The sequence below is a fragment of the Pteropus vampyrus genome, unplaced genomic scaffold (assembly GCF_000151845.1).
Source record: "Pteropus vampyrus isolate Shadow unplaced genomic scaffold, Pvam_2.0 Scaffold48, whole genome shotgun sequence".
Lineage (NCBI taxonomy): Eukaryota > Metazoa > Chordata > Mammalia > Chiroptera > Pteropodidae > Pteropus > Pteropus vampyrus.
Window position 1 is genome coordinate 2,134,082 of NW_011888829.1, and position 19,201 is coordinate 2,153,282.

A 19,201-nucleotide genomic window follows, 5' to 3' on the forward strand; every position below is an offset into this window, starting at 1 on the left:
CTCCCTCCCTCTCTCTCTCTCTATCTCTCTCTCTCTTTCATGTTTAGGTGGTAGGGTTCTTAGTTTTCTGGTTTTATTTTCTACTTTATGACATTGCAATTAGAAAGCATCTTCACTGGTTCTATTTTTAAGACTCCTGCTTGCTAACTGTGACTTTAATGCAAGCACCTTCAGCATCTAGTGTCTTAGTTTGCAAAATTGGAATAATAATATACATACTTTTTAAAGTTGTTGGAATCGAGTTAATATATGTGAATGCTCTGATGAGTGGCTGGTGCATAGTAAACACATGTAAGTGTTTGACTTTATTTTCTTTGTGGCCTAATATACAGTCATTTATTGAGTGAATGTTCTATGGGTTCTAGAAAAGGAAGTCTCCTCTCTGTTTTCCAGATATAAGCTATGTTAACAATATATTCCTTATTAGTTGTTATATTTATCTATATGCTTTACTTACATTTGTTTTCATTTCAGCTGTCATGAACTGTAATCATCTATTGCTACTGTCATTGTAACTCTTGTAATTTTTGTTTTTTAAATATTGATGCTATTTCCTTTGTTGCATATTCATAACTGTTATATCTTTATTGAGAAATGGACCCTTTATCATTCAAAGTGTGTTTCTTTGACTCGCTTAATGATTTTGACCTTGATTCAACCCTGTTTGATTGTGACACCTGCTCTCTTTTTATTTGCATTTGCCTGATTGTACTATTGCCCATCTTTTATTGTCAACATTTATGTGTAAACAGCACAGAGTTAGGTTTTGCTTTGTGATCCAATCTGCCAATCTTTTTCATTTAATAGGTGAGTTAAGCCCATTTACATTTTCGACATGAGAGGTATGTCTGAGCATAGATATGCCACATTATCTTATGTCGTGCTTTCTCCTTTAAACCTTTTAAAAAATCCCCCACAAACTGATCTGTCTGCTTTGTTTTATGTATATTACTTTTGATAATTTGGAAGTTTTATATTTTTGTTTTATGGGATACTTTTATAATATACTTAATCCTCATTTTCTTTGGACATTGTCTATAATTCTGTACTATGATCAGTAATAAAATTTATGCATTTTCTTTTTCTACATTTTATGTTTAGCTTGGTATTGTAAAATACACTTATGTATTTACTACTTGATTTATCACCTTTAATAATACCTTAAAGATGAAATATCAGTGAACTACCACTATCTTCTACCTTTCTGTCGGAGTTTTACTATTTTATATTTTGTGACCGCTTTCATATACACATCATCAATTTTCTAGTGATATTTATCCAACATTTGACTTCCTTCCTTCCTCCCTTCCTTCCTTCTTTCCTTTTCCCTTGTATTAATTTTCTATAGACCCTTAGCTGTATTATCTGTTCAGCTTACTCATCTTTGAGGAAGATGACTTTTCCTGGACCAATTATTCTGGTGAATAGCATGCCATGGGGACCCCAGGGCCACGTGTCCACCTGAAAGGTGTTTATCTTATTACTGGGGGTCTTGCATTTCTCCACGTCCTTTGATTAGGTTGACTCTGTGATTCTTTGGTTTGCTCAGCCACCTCTGTTTCTCAAAACTAAATTGTAGATATTTTTCCCCATTTATCATAGTACAATGAAATACGGACACCTCCAACATGGACACTTCCCATCCCCCCCCACGCCCATCTTCCCAGTATTGTTGGATCAAGTTTTGGTTAAATCTGTGTTGCCTCTTCCTCCCCAGCTCCTAGTAACCGCCAACCTACTTCAGTCATCATTCTCCTGCTTCCATTTTGATTGTATATTTATGTTTGTGTTGTCTTTAAGTTATAAAAAATTATTGCTATAAGCAATTTATTGCCAAGTTGCATGCATGTTGTTGCAAGAGGCTGTAGTCCATTTATTTTGTGTACTGTGCCATTCTGACTTTACCACAGTTTATTTATCCAGTCTCCTGTCAACAGGTATTTGGTTTGTTTCCAAGTTTTTCCTGGGGACAGCGCCGTGAGGATCATTCTTGTACATATCGCCTGGGGTACAGGTACAGGAGTATCTCCTGGACATATACTGAAGAGTAAAATTGCTGGGTCATAGTATGAAACTACAAGTTTACAAACAAGGCCATACCGTTTTTTGAAGAACAAATTAACCTCTATATGAAAATAAAGAATAGGTACAATTAAAGATTAAATATCTGTAAATATTATTCATGACTTCACTTATACCATTATTGTCATCTGACATAAGTGTTTACTCATTCGCTACCTAGTTGAATTTTGTGCTTCAAGTTTCACCTTAAGATTCGCTTCTCTCATGGAGCCTTTTCTATGTAACCTGCTGCACAGTGTTTTTCTCTGTTGAATTTCCTCAGTAAATGCATAAACTCTAGCATCCCATCATTTCATTGCTTTTACGGTACCTTGCAATTATTCTTTAGGTCACTATTACCTACATTTTTATCCTAACATATGCTTGTAATTTTTAAAACTTGAAATGACTTGTCTTGGCTCCACCACATTAATAACTACTCTTCAGTCAAAAACTGGCAGAGAGTATAGTTTTATGTTTATAGAGGAAATTAGAAATTGATGGACACATTTAATTAGTTAACTGAGTCGTAGGAAAGAACTGTCCCTGTTTAGAGCAATGAGAGTCTCTTGAAATTTTTGTTAAGCATGTAGTTATGTCTAAGTTATAGTGCAGAAAGCCTAATTCAGAAACACCTGAACAATCAGAGATCCTTGAGGATCCAGGCTCTACTGCCCCTTAGGGCATTCATTCACACACAGACTATGAATTTTCTATCTGGTTGTGTTTCTCTCTTTGCTTTGGTTGGTAAGAAGTCTTAAGGGGAACTTCTGGTATGCAATTTTTGTCTATGAAATTTACTCTTCTCTTCCTTTACTCTTAAATGCCTTCTATTGTTATTTTGGAAAATTCTCTCAAATCTGGAACCCAGTGGGATATAAGTAAGTGACCAAGTAAATACACAAGTCCAGGAATGACTATACAAAAAACAGGATGAATCAGATTAGATAAAATACGTCCACAGTTTATGCTATGGATGCCCAGATCTGTGCTTCCCATTGTCCTCATCTGAAGCTTACCCGGCAGGGTGCTCATTCCTCGCACTTGAGGTTTGTAAACCGTTGCCCTAAGGAGGGCAGCCTGGGTGGTGAACCTGCTGCGTCTGCTTCCTTTCCTCTCATTTGCCCTGACCGCCAGGGAAGTTCCTAGTTGTATTTGGCATCTAGATTTTTTTTCAAAGAAAGGGTTTTCATGCAAAAAAAAGTGCCAGCTTGTCTATACGCTACACACTCAATACGCACACATCAGCTGATTGTATTCATCTAGTGTTTTATTGTGCACTCTTATATTCTTTGCATATTCCTGTGGTCCAGAGTCAAGGTAGGGTACAGACACATTGTCAGGTCTCCAGTTCTGCTTCTCTGAGAGCATCTCTAAAGAAGCAGAATACTGTTTGAACATTATCATAAAATACATACAAGCCTTAAAAGTATTTTATAGGATGAAGAAGAGAGATAAGAGGACTATCTAAGTCAAATTGAGACAGTCCTAAATATAGGAACTAGTAAGTCACTAATTTGTTTTTGCCACTGGAAAGTAGATATAACTATTGTGATATAATGCCTACCTGCTAGCGAGTTCTTCAGTGTGCCAAGCTGTAATAGAGGAAAGTAGTCCTTTGTCTTCTGTGTGCCTGAGTGTATGTTGCATGTGCTGCACACGCGGCAGAAGCCTGTGTATCTCGCTATTGCATTTTAGGATCCGTTCTAACTGCTTCTCCTAAATGAGGTGGGGGTGTCCCATTTCTTGGCCATAAACATCCCCATCGCCTTCCTTTACCTCTCAAGGCTTTGTTTCTACTGACAACAACAATCATGTTAATGTGTTTAGTTGCGTAGACTCTGTTGGATGGAGCTCCTTAAGGGTCAGGACTGTAAGTTGTTTATCTTTGTGTTCCTAGCGCCTCGTATAGGCTTGGCACATGAAAAAACAATAATTAGATGGGAACCAAAACATAAGAGGTCAGGTCTCACAAGTCTCCTGCTCTACTATGTACTAAATGTTTAATTATTCAGTAAACAAATATTTGAGAGCTTTCTATATGTGAGGTGTTATAGAATGCACTGGTCATAACAATTTCTGGAATGGGCTATAACTTAGCAAAGAGCCAAAACTAATTTGATTTAGCAGGAACCACAAGCATTGGTGGGCAGGGATTCTTAGAGAATATCTACTTTCCTCTCTTATAATAAAAAAATAGCTTATGGAGCCCAAAATTTTGGTTTTTTTTCCCTTTTACTCTAGGGTCAGGAAAGAGAGAAGGCACTTGACATACCCAAGGCTCACACTCACCACACTCACAGAATATCATAGTAAGAACCAAATAAATTTTAATTTGAATATATTACAGTAGAATAAAATTCTCTTGAAATACAAAAATAATTGCAAAATTTCTTTCCATTCGCAAGTAATATTTGTTACAGGCTATAAATGGTACATTGATGCTATGAACTGTATAGATTACGCTACACTGTCTCCTATATCACATGAAGGAAAGCAGCTGTGCAACACTATTCTGCAGTCTTGAGACCCTGCCAAGACATTTCACAAGCAGTTATCCCTAATGGCAGAATCAGATGGTTATTGCTCCTAACTCAGTCTTTATGTTTTTTGGCTCAATTCTATAGATTAAAAACTTTTTAAAAAATTAGTATAAAATTCTGGAAATTGCTATTTTTGGAATATCTGATTTTTTTTTTTGTCCCAAAGACACAAAAACACAGAGAGAAGTGTTAAATTCAACAAAAACTCATTTAAAAGTAAATCACCATCAATGGAAAAGCTTTTCAAGTATAGGAAATTTGAAAATAACAGCAATTAATGAGAAGACGCATTTCATTGCCAAAAGCCACTGAGGGGTTCCATCTGTCTTTTTCCACTATTCCGTTTCCTAATATTTGAAGTGAGGTAAGAATCACAAGAAGGATTCTAAGAATTATAGCAGGTTCTGCCTAGATCTGGCCCACCTACTACTTTAGATTCTGAGAACCAATTATTTAAAAAGTAGGAACCACCTAAAGAGGAAACAGGGAAGCTTTGGCATATGAAAAAGGATGTAATTTTGTTTTCTAAAATTCCATTTAGGCCAGTTCATTTTGATTTGTGCTCTGAACTATTTGTGGTCTAAGAGAAAAGACAAGAAAACTGGTCATCTTCCCGAGGAGAGAGCTGAAAGAACCTCTTGGCAACTGCCTGGGAGGCGAAGGCTCTCTGTGGTCAGTGGTCTTCTCTCCTCGGCTGCTTTGCCTCCCGCCACGTTCCCATCTCCATTCCATACACCTCCTCCATGCACGGTGCGATGCTGGGGGCTTAGGCGAAACAGCTGATGTGGTGCTAACAGGAATTCTTCCGTTTTTAGTGTTTCGAGGAACTATGACTTTCTTTCAGTTCTCGTGCTGGATAGGAATGGCTCTGCACTTTCTACATCTATAATACCGGGTACCTTAAACTAATAGAAAAAGAATGACATAGTGTAGAAATAAAGGTGTCTGGTACAGAAACACATGGCGGTCTGTCTTCTGAAAGTAGCTTGTGAGCCTAAGAATGCTCAGTTGTATAATAGGTTCGTGCTGTGAAAGCTCAGACATGGGGCTGGAATATGACTGAGAACAGAGAGTAGCCATTAGGAGACCCCTCAAAAGGCTCTACACAACCCATGTTCTATATCCTTACATCAATAAATGGCCATAATGCATACATATCATCTTTGTAGCCCTACTTTCAAAATTCATGTTTATTCAGCAAAATACATGAAGGAAAAAAACACCTAAACTGTTTTGTTACCTAAAATATAAGGGAGAAGTGATGAATGCGATTTGTATACTTTGCTTTCTAAATAACCTTATATGTGCCGCACAGATTTTTTCATAGTATTTACCTTTTAAAAAACTGCAATACTCACGTTACTCCACTGTAACACGTTATCAAGAATTCAATTACTGCAGAGTAATCCCAGAAGCTTATATTATCTATTAATGACTGGACAGCTTGATAAAAGATCTTACTGCCATTCTTCGAATCATATAGCTATTTATAATCTCTGGTCTCCCAAGATTCAGAGATGCATTACAGGAGTCTTTCTGGAATTCCTCAGTACAAAGGGGTAGTGTACAGTGATGGCTGGGAATGAGAAGACAGAATGATGGTGACTCTTAAGCATTAACGGCATTTGTCATCGAAGCTTGGAGAAAATGCTATAGAATTTTAATATAAAAAAAAAAGTTACGCCGTTCTCCTTAAAGTCATTAAATTATATTAGAGTAAGAGTATTTTTGGAAGAAAGGCACCAGACAAGTCCAAAGTCTTATTGCTAGTCAGATCACACAGAGGCCACAGCACAGGCTGTGGCACTTAGTTCATCCAGGAGGCAGGGCCTAAGCAAGCCAGTCACTGGTCTTGAGGTTTGAAGAGCAAGGAGGGAAAATGTCAATAAAATAGAGCCCTGCGTCCTTACATTAAACGCGAAGAAAATGATTTCCAGTTTTATGTCAACATGGTGACTGGAGCTATTTTAGATAGGCACTCTGTTTTCTTTGGCCCATTTCTTCATAATCCGGATGATGTACTCTACTTGGGTGTTACCAGTGCTTCTCAGTAAATGGAGCACTTCTCGAAGAGTCTCTCTAAGCAAAGGATTTAAAAGGACAAAGTGTTTCAATAGGGAATGAAAATTAACAAGTGAAATAAACTCAGAGCTATTCTTTGTATACTTCTAGTAGAGCAATTTTGGTGACAGACTCACTTCCTGTGTATTCATTAACTAATTATAAACTTACTAGCCTTCTAGTCTTATGGTGGCATAGTAAAATGAAAAGTCTATGACATCTTTCTCTCCAACCCAATTTTTCCTTGTTTACTTATACTATCTATATCCATGCTGTTAATCTTTTTGTCCCACTACAACATAAATATTTCCATTTCTGTCCTCATTCTGCATGACAGAGTAGAAAGAGGGTATATCAGGAGCTGGGTTCAAATTTTAGCTCCATACCAATATGTCACTCAACTTGTCTGAGTCCCAGATTTCTTCTTTGTTTAAGGTGATAATCACCTTGAACTTGGTGTCACTGCCATATTTATAAAATTTTACGAAGCCAGAGGAATAGATGATTTCTCCATGAAAAACAATATATTAATAAACATGGAAGACAGGAAAGGTAAGGATCAAGATTTGGTAAATGTCCAGTATTTATAAGTATTTTAAATTTAATTACAATTAAAATTCATGTTTTAAGTAATGCATACTAAAACTTCCCTATTACCTAATCAAATCTACAGGTAACTGCTGATTGACCCTCTTCCCTAAGAGTTCTCTCGTATTTTTGACTTCTTTTTTTCCTGAGCAACCTCTTTTACTTAACCAAATTCTTTTAAACTTTAATTTAGGACTGGAAGTAGATACAAGGCAGGAGGTAATTTTTGATAGATTATTTACTTATAAAATAATCACATCTCCTATTCATACATTGGTAACAAATACATTCTGTGAGGTTATTTTTAGAATACTGAATTTCATTTTAAGTATTTTAATTTTTGTTTCAAATGAAGCTACAAGCAACTTATTCTATATCATCTAATGTCTCAGTATTTCCTGAAATATGAGAACGCAAAAGAAAAAAAATAATTTTTAATCACATCCACTCCATTTCTAATTCTTTGAAGCCTAAACTAAAAGATGCAATAAAAAGCCAATGGGCAAAAAAAAAAAAAAAAAAAAAGTAGAAGATATTGAAAAAGACTATGAAATGGCACTTCATTTGGAGCCATATATATGTCTTGCTGTCATAGCTGAGAGGTTTAGTATACTCAGCGTGCCCACTACATATGATTGAGAATCTAAAAAATAAATTTCTGGAGGAAAGAGTTCAGATAGAAATACACAACATCTTAACCTTTTATTCATCATTCTAAAACATCATTATAATTTTGAGTTTTCAGAAGACGATGTCATCCACAAAAGCAATTCCTTTATCTCACAAACCAGCAAATGAATAGAAGTTGTGTTTCGTCTCTTCACTTACTTGGGTTCCCTTCCAGCTAAGATCATCTGGAAAATGCCCACACAGGCACCCCTCTTGCCTTCCCAGTATTCGGGGTTGGGATCCAGTCTCTCCAGGACATCAAATGCTTTGGCTGAATAGTAAAACTGGCCCATCTGAATAAAAGAAAGCATTGTGGTAATAACTGTAGTCACAAGATCGCACAGAATGAAACTAAACGTGAAGATACCATGAAACAGCTGCATAAAATGAGTGCGTGGGTAATGACAACACTGTCGGTTAGATAAATTTAAATTCCTTATTAAAATAAGAAAAAGGAAAATTACTGTTTGGGTACGTTAGTTCAATTTAAATCACTTTACCGTCATTCAGGTTTCAACAATATAATATTTTTTCTACATATAATCAAGTTATGTTATAATCAACACGTTATCACTTCTTATTCTAATCTTGAGGATAAACTCTGATGACTGTGATTTGACCTGGGTATTTTTCATGTCTTCTCAGTACGTTCTGTGGATGATTACCATCATTTATTTTATGTTAACTTGATTATTTTCAATCCAAGAGGATAGTCTTCCCCTAGACTTGTTCCTGACTTCTCAGAGTGCCTGGGTGTACACTGACTTACTGCTCTAAACGCCAAATCTTTTAACCATTTATTTTGGCAGATATCTTTCCCAAATAGACGACACATTTCCTGGGCATTCTAGAATATGCTGAATACCATTAAATTTGCTTACATGAATTTTCTTGATTGGCGATCATAAATGTACAGAGTTACCAGTTTCACTGAAGGCTTCAAGTTGCTGACTAGTCCTTTAGCTCAGTGTGGTTCGGTTACTTCCCCATTCCTGTGAAGTATTGTTTTAAACCTTTGCCAAGTTCCTTAAGGTCTCTACTGAATTCTTAGCTTAGCTGCTTTCTGTACTTTGTAGAGAAAATATAGCTTTCCTCCCTTCGGTTCAAATTATACCTTTATTCATTCTGCCCTCTTTTCGCTTATCTCCCGGGAAATTTTCTTATTCTTTTTTAAGGTTAATCCTTCTTCCTATGTTCCCGTAAACATTTTTTTTGGGGGGTGGGGGTGAAATAACACCCATAGAGAATGATGCATGACACATAAATATATAGTTTGATGACTAATTATGTGACTGCAAATGTAACCACCACCCAGGTCAAGAAATGAAATTTTGACAGCAAAACAGCTCTGTGTGTCACTTCCAGACTACAATCTTCTTCCCACCAGAACTACTTTTCTGACTTTTATGGTCTTCAGTTCTTTGACCTTCTTTATAGTTTCATCACCTACAAATACATTATTAGACAATATAATTGAGAATTTTATCTATATGAAATAATGCTGTAAATATTCTTTTATGTCTTGCATGTGTTTGTAAGATTCATCTATATTGCTTGGATATAGCTCTAGTTGGTTTATTTTTTAAAAACTTAAAATTTTGAATTATAGATCGACAGAAAGTTGCAAAGACAGTACAGAGAAGTCCCATGTACCTTTCACCCAATCTGCACCCCCGCACACACACCTTACAGCTTATGTAACAATATCACAATAACAAAATCAGGAAGTTCACACTGCTACAGTGTGTGTATAGTTCTGTCATTTTGTCAAATGTGTAGATTCACATAACCGGCATCACTATCAGAATACGCAACTATTCCAACACCACAAAGATCTCTGTTGTGGTACTCCTTTATAGTCACATGCACTCCCCTCCCTGCTCACCATCCCTAAACGCCGGCAGTCACTAATTTATTCTACATCTCTATAATTTTTAAGAATGTTATATATATAAAATCAAGCAGTTATGGGGCCCATTGAGATTGGCTCTTTTCTCTCAGCATAACGTCTTTGTTTTTCCAAGTTACTGTATATATCAATAGCTTGTTTCTATTATGTAACCCCGTAAATGCACAGGTGGTTCTGGCAGTTTGGTTTGGATGTCGAGAATGATGATGCCACCCACACGCCAAGAGGGTATGAGGTTTTCTACTTACGTAATTGAGGTCTCTGGGGAGAGTAGGGCAGGGGCCTCAAGGAGATCTAAAGTGGCTTGAGAGAGCAAGGAAAGGAGAGCGGCCTGGGTTTTTCCTGTGGTTGGGGGCGGAGCCCAGGTGAGGGTTCCTGAGAAGGTCAGGGGCTTGTGTGGTTTGCATCACCTGATGGTGCCAGAGAAGGGAACAACCAGGGAATCTTATAATTTTCTCCAGGGCACAAGGGGACTTGGACAGGGCGAGGCTTAAAAGCTGTCAGCAGTCAAACATCAAAAAATGGAGTCAGACCCGTCATTACAGTTCCTCTTTTTTTTGCCAAGTAGTATTCCATAACAAACTACAGTTTATTTAACCCTTCACCTTCTGAAGAACACTTGGATTGTTTCCAGTTTGGGGCTGTTAAAAATAAAGCCACAACTGACGTTTGTGAACAGGTATTTATGTGGATATAGGTTTCCTTTCCTTGGGATAAAATGCCAAGGAGTGAGATTGCTGGGTTGTATGGTACGCATATGTTTACTTTTTAAACAAACTGCCTAATAATTTCACAATATATATTTTTCCATCCTTTAATTTTCAACCAATTTTTATCATTATATTTGAAGTGAGTTTCTTGTAGAGAGCACATAGTTGGGTCATGTTTTTTTTTTTAATCTACTCTGTCGATATCTTTTAATTGGTGTATTTAGACCATTTACATTTAATGCAATTATTGATATCTTAGGACTTAATTCTACCATTTTGTTTCTATTTGTCCTTTCTGTTTTTCCTGCCAAGAACATGTCTTACAGTTTGTAGATGGAGAAAGATATGACTGTGCAATCTGCACACAGGAAGGACAAAAAAGCCTGTGCTTGACCTCTCTAGTCTTTGCCTATACATAACTCTTTCCTGTTGTTCTGCAGTGTAATAAGTCTTAGCCGTTAGTATCTCCTTATGTTGAGTTGTATGAGTCCTTCCAGTGAATCTTGGAACTAGTGGGTAGTCGTGGGAGCACTGAGACACGAGGTAATGCTGAATTGTTTTTCAAAATCATTATTTTCCTTTAATCTTAACCCCACTTCCCTCTCGTCTCCTCTAGGGCCTTACTCCAACAAAAATGCTCCCACTCTCTTGAATCTTTCATCTCCCTATATAATGGCTCCTCTTCCTCTGCCTAAAGATATACTCTTACTCACTATGCTAAAAGAAAAATAACTCTCCCTCCACCTGCAAAAATAACACGCCCCCAAATCCCTAACCTTGTTTCCCCTTTTAAGTTAACACATTTTTCTCCTTATCCTCAGTATCAATCACATTTTTCTCCTTATCCTCAGTATCAATTTTTCAAAAGGCGGTGGTCTACATTATATCCATTGCACCTGCTTTTTAATCCGATTCTCTTCTCTATCTACTCCCCTTTTCTCAGGCCTCATGCAATTCCATCTAGTTGACGATTTGATATTCTCCTTCCTCGGCTTTTGATAAAATAGCATCTGGGGTTAAAAAGGTCATGGAAAGCACATTTTTCCCTCTCCTGGGTTTTTTTTCTTTCCTTTCTGTTCATCTTCATCCTCTCTTTCCCTGACTCTTCTTCCTATTTCTGTCCCATAAACACTGGTGTTCCTCATGGTTCCTTACACCGTCCACTAGTTAATCTCTCTCCCCCATGCTCTCCTGCTGCTCCTGCTGCTGCTGCTCCCACCGCCACCACCACCACTGCTGTTAACTTCTAAAGCCACATCTCTAATCCTGACCTCTTGCGTGAACACCTGATAATTTCCACATGTAATACCTCTGCCTGGGAGCTCCAAACACACTTCAGATTGATTATATCTCAAACTGAATTCAGTTCCTGTCTTTTAATGTTTTATTTTTCCCTCTGCCGCCCCTAAGTCACTTAATGTCACCAAGCCATGTTAAACAATTTCAGGTTTCTAATGTTTTGAAACCTCTTCCACCGATGGTGATTCACTTTATTTTTGTAATGATTCACTTTGAAATGAGCCATTGTTGATTAATTTAACACTAGACTCTCTTTGTCTGACATTTTCTTGTCTTTTGGATAGAAAGACGTATTTCAAAAATAAGAATTTCTGGAATTTGAGGGTAACTTTTTAAAAAGTTTTAATCTATAGGATAGGGCCCAGAACTCTTCCCTGCCTTTCCAACCACACACACACACACACACACACACACACACACACACACACACGAGTCCTTTATTAAATGACTACTTTTTAATTCTCTTTTTCTGGTTCCTTTGTCTTTCCTGTCTACTATTTATATCTTATCATTCCCCAAGATTTGGTTTGAAATCTCTACTTTTCTCACTCTACTTCCTTATCTGGGTAATCTCACTGTTTTTCAGGGTTTCAATTACTCCTGAAATGATGATTTCTCCAAATCTGTCCCTAGATGTCAGAGAACATCTTTCTTGAGCTTCAAAACAAAATTTACAACTGCCACATGAATATCTCTATCTGGATGTTATCTAAAGATTCACAGCCTTTAGAAATCTAAAACTTCCTCTCTAAATCATTATTTCATGTATACATAAAACCCTGAAAAGCTGAGTTCAGTTCATTCATAAAAGAGATGACATTTCTGATATCACTATGTGAACCCTCTCACCAATAGCCATTTAGTCTCTAGGCCACTTTCCCCTAATATTTAGCCAGTGTGGCAAAGTGATACTGATCTTCGGTTTTCCTTTATTCGCAGTCTGGCTCACCTTGTAGCAGTCGTTGGCAATGAGCTGTAAGAGGCTAAAGGATTCGCCAGAGGTTTCCATCTTGAGGTAAAGTTCCCAGGCTAGTCTTGGTTTCTTATTCATAATATCTACAAAAAGAAACAAATGTTTTTGCTTTTTAAATGTACAAAAATGCATTTCTGCACCTTGCTATTCTACAGATTTGCTTCTATGTTTCAAATATACAAAGTGATGGTAAATAGTTCCTACATGGAAAGCTTACAATTTTGGCATTAAGCTGGTTCTGAGCTCTACCATACTTAAATTTTTCCTTTACGTTAGAATTCAGTTGCTTATGTCTTCTTAGGTTGGACCGATTTCCAGTAGTTCCCACTCAGTTCATCTGCTTAAAAGAGGACACCTATCATTTATTCAATCTTACTCATATAGTTTCAGCTTCACTTACTATCTGATTGTTAAAATTTTCCCATAACTTCAAAAACTCAGTGAATACTTTAAATCAAGTGAACAAAAGGAACAAGAAAGGATAGTGAAGAGAGAGAGAAAGACAGAGGTTATAGGCTAAACAATACACCAAAAAATGATGTTTTTGACATTTTGCCACTTTTAAGGCCTGCATCATAGTGAAAAGGTAGAATGAGCATAACAGGATGATTTCACACACACACACACACACACGCACACACACAGTGTAAACTGGGATTCTGGAAACTTTAACAGGGCTAAAGGAAGAACTTGGAGTCTTTTAGAACTGCATATGCTTGGTCAATGTTGTATGGTAGAACTAATCACAGGGCAAACTAACATGATATATGTACATGGTCACCCTCGCTGATTAGCATTGATAACACAATTTTGATGTTTACTCATTTTACAGAACAAAATATAAAACAAAATTAGAAAATGCTCAATATAATTTCTAACCAGAAGATTATGCAATAGAGAAGAAAAAGAAGATTCCTCTGTGACATTTAAAAGAAGACTCACAGCATCGAGCTAACCAACTGAGGTAAATGTAATCATTTTTCATCTTCTCATTTTGGATTAAAAGAAAAACCTGTGAGAAGAGGAAAGAAAGAATAAACATGAAGATGCTTTTGCAGTGAAAACATTCATATCAGCTTACCTAACATTCATAATTAACATAGTCTTACGGATGACCAAATTCTATACAGGCTGCTAAGAAAAAGTGAAGAACAAAATTGTGGTGATTTTAACACATTTATCTCAGTTATTGATATCACAAGCTGACAAAAGGGTGGTAAGGATAGAGAAGATTTGAACAGAATAACTAACAACTGCATAATACATATTATTTTCAAGAACACATGACCAAGCTACTGGACAATAAAGCAAGTCTCAACAAATTTTAAAGGACTGGTGTGATACAGACCACGTTCTATGACAATACAATTAAATTAGAAATCAAAATAAAATAATCTGGAAAGGATAATCCATGTTTAAAAATCATGAGACACATTTACAGAAATTAGAAAATATTTGCAATTTAAATCATACTGAGTTGAATAATTTGTTTAATAACAAAATTCAATCGAATAATTCAACTGAATCATTTTGAATAATTTAGACAAATCGATTTATGAAGTTAGATGTCAAGATAGTGGTTAGCCTTGGGAGAAAGGGAGTGACACAAAAAGATGAGGCGGTTCCTAGGGTGATGATCAAATTCTATTTCAGGATTTGGGTACTGTTTATTTGGATATGTTCACCTTAAAAATCCATCAAGTTGTATATTTTGATCTGTATACTTTTCTCGATGTATGCATTTATAAAATTTATAAAAAAGGAAAATATTAATGTGGTTATGATATCTATATATCTAGTCACATTGCATTTTTTAATGTAACCTAATAACAAAGGAACTTTTAGTAATCTTTTACTCCTGAATATTTTATTTAAGTGAGAAAAAGATAACAATATTTTTAGATAGAATCATTCAAATGCCTTCCAAAGCAGGTACCCACCTCTTCACCCTCACTGGTATTGCCTGTTGCAGCTTTGGCTTGGGCATAATTAAAGTTAAAGATGTCATCGTTATAGAAGTAACTCTGAAAAACATCCCAAGAACAGGTCACATTGAGCATGAACATACAAAATATAAAAACATTAGATATACCAGAGAAACACAAAAATAATCTTACCGAATTAACTGATGCCACTAATGCCACAATAGTAAAGGGGCCATCTTATCTCTGACACATTATATACAGTATTTTGTATAGAAAGTCCTCTAGAAAAGTCTATACTGACCTTAAATGAATTGAGGTAAATCAAGACATCATCAAATTGCTTAAGCAGGAAGAAACAGGAAGCCATGCACTGCCTCCCTGGTATTGTATCTGGAATGGAATGGGAAAAGAAACCATGGGCATTCATGTGTACTCATGAAATTAAAAGTTCCCTTTAGCTGTGATTTATTTTATAACTTAGATAGGAATGTATTCCAAGACATCTTTCTAGATTCTGAAATTACAGATGCTATTCAGTGGACAAACTCTGAATAGAGTTTTCTCTATTCAGTTAACTCTCAGAGCCCAAAATAAACACATGGCCTGCAGGCTCTCCTCCAGATCTTTTTCCAGGGCTTTGATTCTCTCACTCAACTCCAATACCTGCACATGCACCTAATGTGGCTTGGTCTCCATCATTACTCACCTAAGACAACCTGGCGCTTTTAATCTCAAAGAGAGAAATAATTTGCCATGGAACCATCTGATCCTGATCCTTACTCAACTTTTTGTCTGATATCACAGTCCTATTTGGTGTAGCAGATGATTAGTATAACTCCCTCTTGCCACTCTCAACCCCCCTTATTCTGTTCAATTCATTCCCCATAGCACTCATCACAGACACACTACATAATCTATTTATTATGCTTTTAGCCTGTCCCACTATGCTGTACACTCCACAAGCGTAGCAGGATTTGTATGTTATGTTTACTGCTGCATCCCCAACACCTCGATAAATTATTGTTGTCTGAATGAATGAAATAGGGAAAGGAAATACTATTCAATAAATGGTTTTAGTGAAACATTTGAAAGAAAATGAATGTCTAAGAGTGATAAAAATAATAACCAGTTCAGCATGAATACTGTTCAGTGGAATAGATGCCAGCCATAGACAACTAGTACAGAGAGCCATATCCTTAACTGGCTAACTATCAGCCCTTTTTATAGTCCTTACTCAAATTTTACAGTGAATCTTAACTGATGAAATCAATACTTTAATAATAGAAATGAAGCCATAAAACTACTTTTGGAGAATATAGGTGAATATTATGTAACTGCTAGGGTAGGAAAGCATTGTCTAAGCTTGGTATCTACATAAGAAATCATTACAGAAAAGATACACTTAATTCAATGAGATTTAAATATTTTTATATAGGAAAAAATATGATAGGTAAAGTTAAAAGTCAAATGATCCATTGGAAAAAATATCTACAACATAACAAATGTTTACTACATAAAGGGCTCTTGAAAAATCAATAAAAGTTAACGTTTCAAATCAAAAATGGAATCAAAAATTTAAAACTCTCATGAACCAAAGAATACATTTATTCTCCTCTATTTCTAGATTCCCTCATCCCGTTTTAGATGAGATGGTGAGAAGAGCTAATTCCAATTTTCTCCCCTGTGTCTGACTCCCCCACTTCATACTGGAAAGTCTAACATGTATCCCTGGGCGAGAATCAAACTCCATCAGTCAGCACACAACACAGCCAGCTCCCATCATGACTTGTGGTCACAAGCATGGATCTCAGACACACACCGCATTCACTAGCTGATCCTCCCACCAGCTGGAAGAACTGCTGGGCAATTTTCATATGATCCCTCTGAAAAACAAAGCAGAGCAGATACAGAAGAATAAGCTGAAGATATTTCATTTGTATTATACTTTATGGTTTTAATGTATTTGTCAGGATTTAACATATACCCTTGTTTTCGGTCCTCCCCAAAACAATACTAATTCTAATTGGCATAAGCAACAAAAACCGATAACCTGAAAATAAATTAAAACCTACACCGGATCAGATAGAAAAGAAGAAAAAAAAAATCTACCCCCAAATTCTATCCTAAAGTACTTTCATTAAATGAATTCATTCATTTATTCAACAAATATCTATTGCTCTTTTACCATATATCAGACCTTGTGGTAGGAGCTATAGTTATAACAAGGAATATTTATTAAATTAACTCATTCATTTATTCAATAACTATTTACTACCTATCTGCTATATGAGGCACTGTGAAGTGAGCTGGAGATAAGATTTACTTATATTCTGCTTTGTTCTGAAAAGAACTTAATATTCTTATTTAGAATATGAGAATTCCAAAAAATAAAAGAATTCTTATTCTTTTTAGAATATTAGATGAATAATATTTAGATGAGTCGGAGCTTAATTTTAGACAGTGTTTTGGAGTTTATGAAAAGCTTTCCCAGAGACACAACTATCTCCATTTCACAGAGGCCAAAATTAGAGCTCGGAGGTGTGCGATGTTAAAAAAAGAAATCGCTGAAAATAAGAATGGAGCTGTGCACTGATTTGTTGTTGTTGCTGTTGTCATTAGATAGAAACACTGTTTAAAAACTGGGCTCTTTTTCAATAAAGCAGCAATTTTTAGCACAAAAGCTCTTTTTTTTTTTTGTCTTTAACATGGAATGTTTTACAATGGAAACTGGATTAGGGGATGTGGAAAATGAGGAGCTACAGAAGAGCCTATTTATAAGCTGATTGCTGGTTGAACTCTGACATTCATTTTGACCCTTTCCATACACTATGGCATTGCAAACTGTAGACGACAAGCGATTTCACACTCACCGAACCCATTTCCTGGCCGAGGGCTGCATTGACCACTCCTTTGAGGATATACTCCTAGAAACATGAAATGACTCTGATTTAAAAGGAATGTGGAACTATGAGATATCTTTCAAATCAATTAGTTTCATCAACGCGATACTTTATATTATCAAAAGTTACCCGGGGCCTCCTTTTTCTGTTTCTTCCCTGGCTTGAATGAGAACTCACTGTTTGTAAATCCTCAGGCTTAAGCAGAAATAACTCAGTGGAAACTTCCAAGAGTTAAATTTTGTATTATTTCAATTTGATGGAAAAAAAAAATAACCGTAAAATGTTTACGTAATAATTTTATAATCTTATTAGCCACTTCCATTTTCTGTGACCACATCATATATATTATTTTCCCTTTCCACTGATATAATGACCTTTCTTGGCTAGTGATCCTTTCTTCAAAAAAAAAAAAAAAAAAGTCTTCTGGTTTCCGTTTGTAAGGTATTCTCTTTTGGCGTCCTAGGGCCTCACCTATATCCTTTTCAGACTTGGTTCTATTCTTCAACAGATACGCTTCTTAGCGGCTTTATCAATTTTTATGTGGATATTATTTTTATTTAAGAAGTCTCATTAAAAGAATAGTACAAAAGATACTGAAACTCTTAATACACTCAAGAAATATACCTGGATAGACTTCATGGAGTCTGGAAACATTTTTCAACAGTCTTTCATTCAGTAAGTAAAGTGATTTCTGAGCGCCTAGCGTACAGAGCATTGGAGACACAATACGGACACAGTCCCTGAGTGCAATAAGCTACGATCTAGTGGGGGAGAAAGACGTTACAGATAGCTATGCTAGTGATAAGCAGCTATACCTCATCACTGCTTTCATCAGAATTCTAGGTTTCAGTATCTTCAAACTTCTACCCTTCTGAGGAAATGACCACATATAGGGAGTTTAAAAATATAAAAAAAAACCAAACATTCATTCTTACATCAAAAGTCTCACATAACATTCCTAGATCAATATACATATATATGAACTTTCTCGGGATTCGACAAGCAGGAAACTTCTCTAATATGTCTTCCAACTATTACTGTTCCGAAGTTCCGTTTTCAGTAGAACTCAGTAAAAATATAACACATTCTCGATTACCTGAGGAGTAGTAGGTTCGAGATCCTTAATTAAATTATAAGCTTCTTGTACATCATCTGAAATATAAGAAACAAGTAGCTAGTTGTTTCTGAAACTCTTCTGAAACAGTCCCCCAAAGGTATGATCCTTCTGTACCCAAACATTCATGGGAAATAGGATCTATTTTAGCTGTTCCAATACTCTATCAAGTTCGATGTTGAGTAGTTATCCTAAAGATAACCAAATATCCTTAGGGAATCCATATTAAGCCATAAAGCAGCTAAAGAAATGTTCAAGCTAAGAATTTGGACGGGGTGTTATATACCAATGGCATTATAGTTATCTAAGAAAAACAACCATTTTTAAAAAAGAGATATATTAAGTGTGTAGGAGTGAAATGACATGAAGACTGGGATTTGTTTTAAAACATTTTAGCAACAAAAAAGGAAGAGGGAGGATAGATGAAAAGTTTGTCAATATCTTGAAAA

General features: G+C 36.0%; 1 protein-coding gene across 1 annotated transcript in view; it reads right to left on the minus strand.

Moving 5' to 3' along the window:
* Positions 1–4,368: 4,368 nt before the first annotated feature.
* TTC26 (tetratricopeptide repeat domain 26) overlaps positions 4,369–19,201 on the minus strand; it is a 36,988-nt gene continuing 22,155 nt past the window's right edge. Inside the window, exons 10-18 of the mRNA XM_011359494.2 lie at positions 18,735–18,790; positions 17,609–17,662; positions 16,558–16,621; positions 15,040–15,128; positions 14,754–14,837; positions 13,756–13,825; positions 12,790–12,896; positions 8,082–8,215; positions 4,369–6,683 (exon numbers count right to left, since the gene is read on the minus strand). Of these exons, the coding sequence (XP_011357796.1) occupies positions 6,572–6,683; positions 8,082–8,215; positions 12,790–12,896; positions 13,756–13,825; positions 14,754–14,837; positions 15,040–15,128; positions 16,558–16,621; positions 17,609–17,662; positions 18,735–18,790 (770 nt within the window). The 3' untranslated portion in view covers positions 4,369–6,571. The remainder of the gene's footprint in view (positions 6,684–8,081; positions 8,216–12,789; positions 12,897–13,755; positions 13,826–14,753; positions 14,838–15,039; positions 15,129–16,557; positions 16,622–17,608; positions 17,663–18,734; positions 18,791–19,201) is intronic.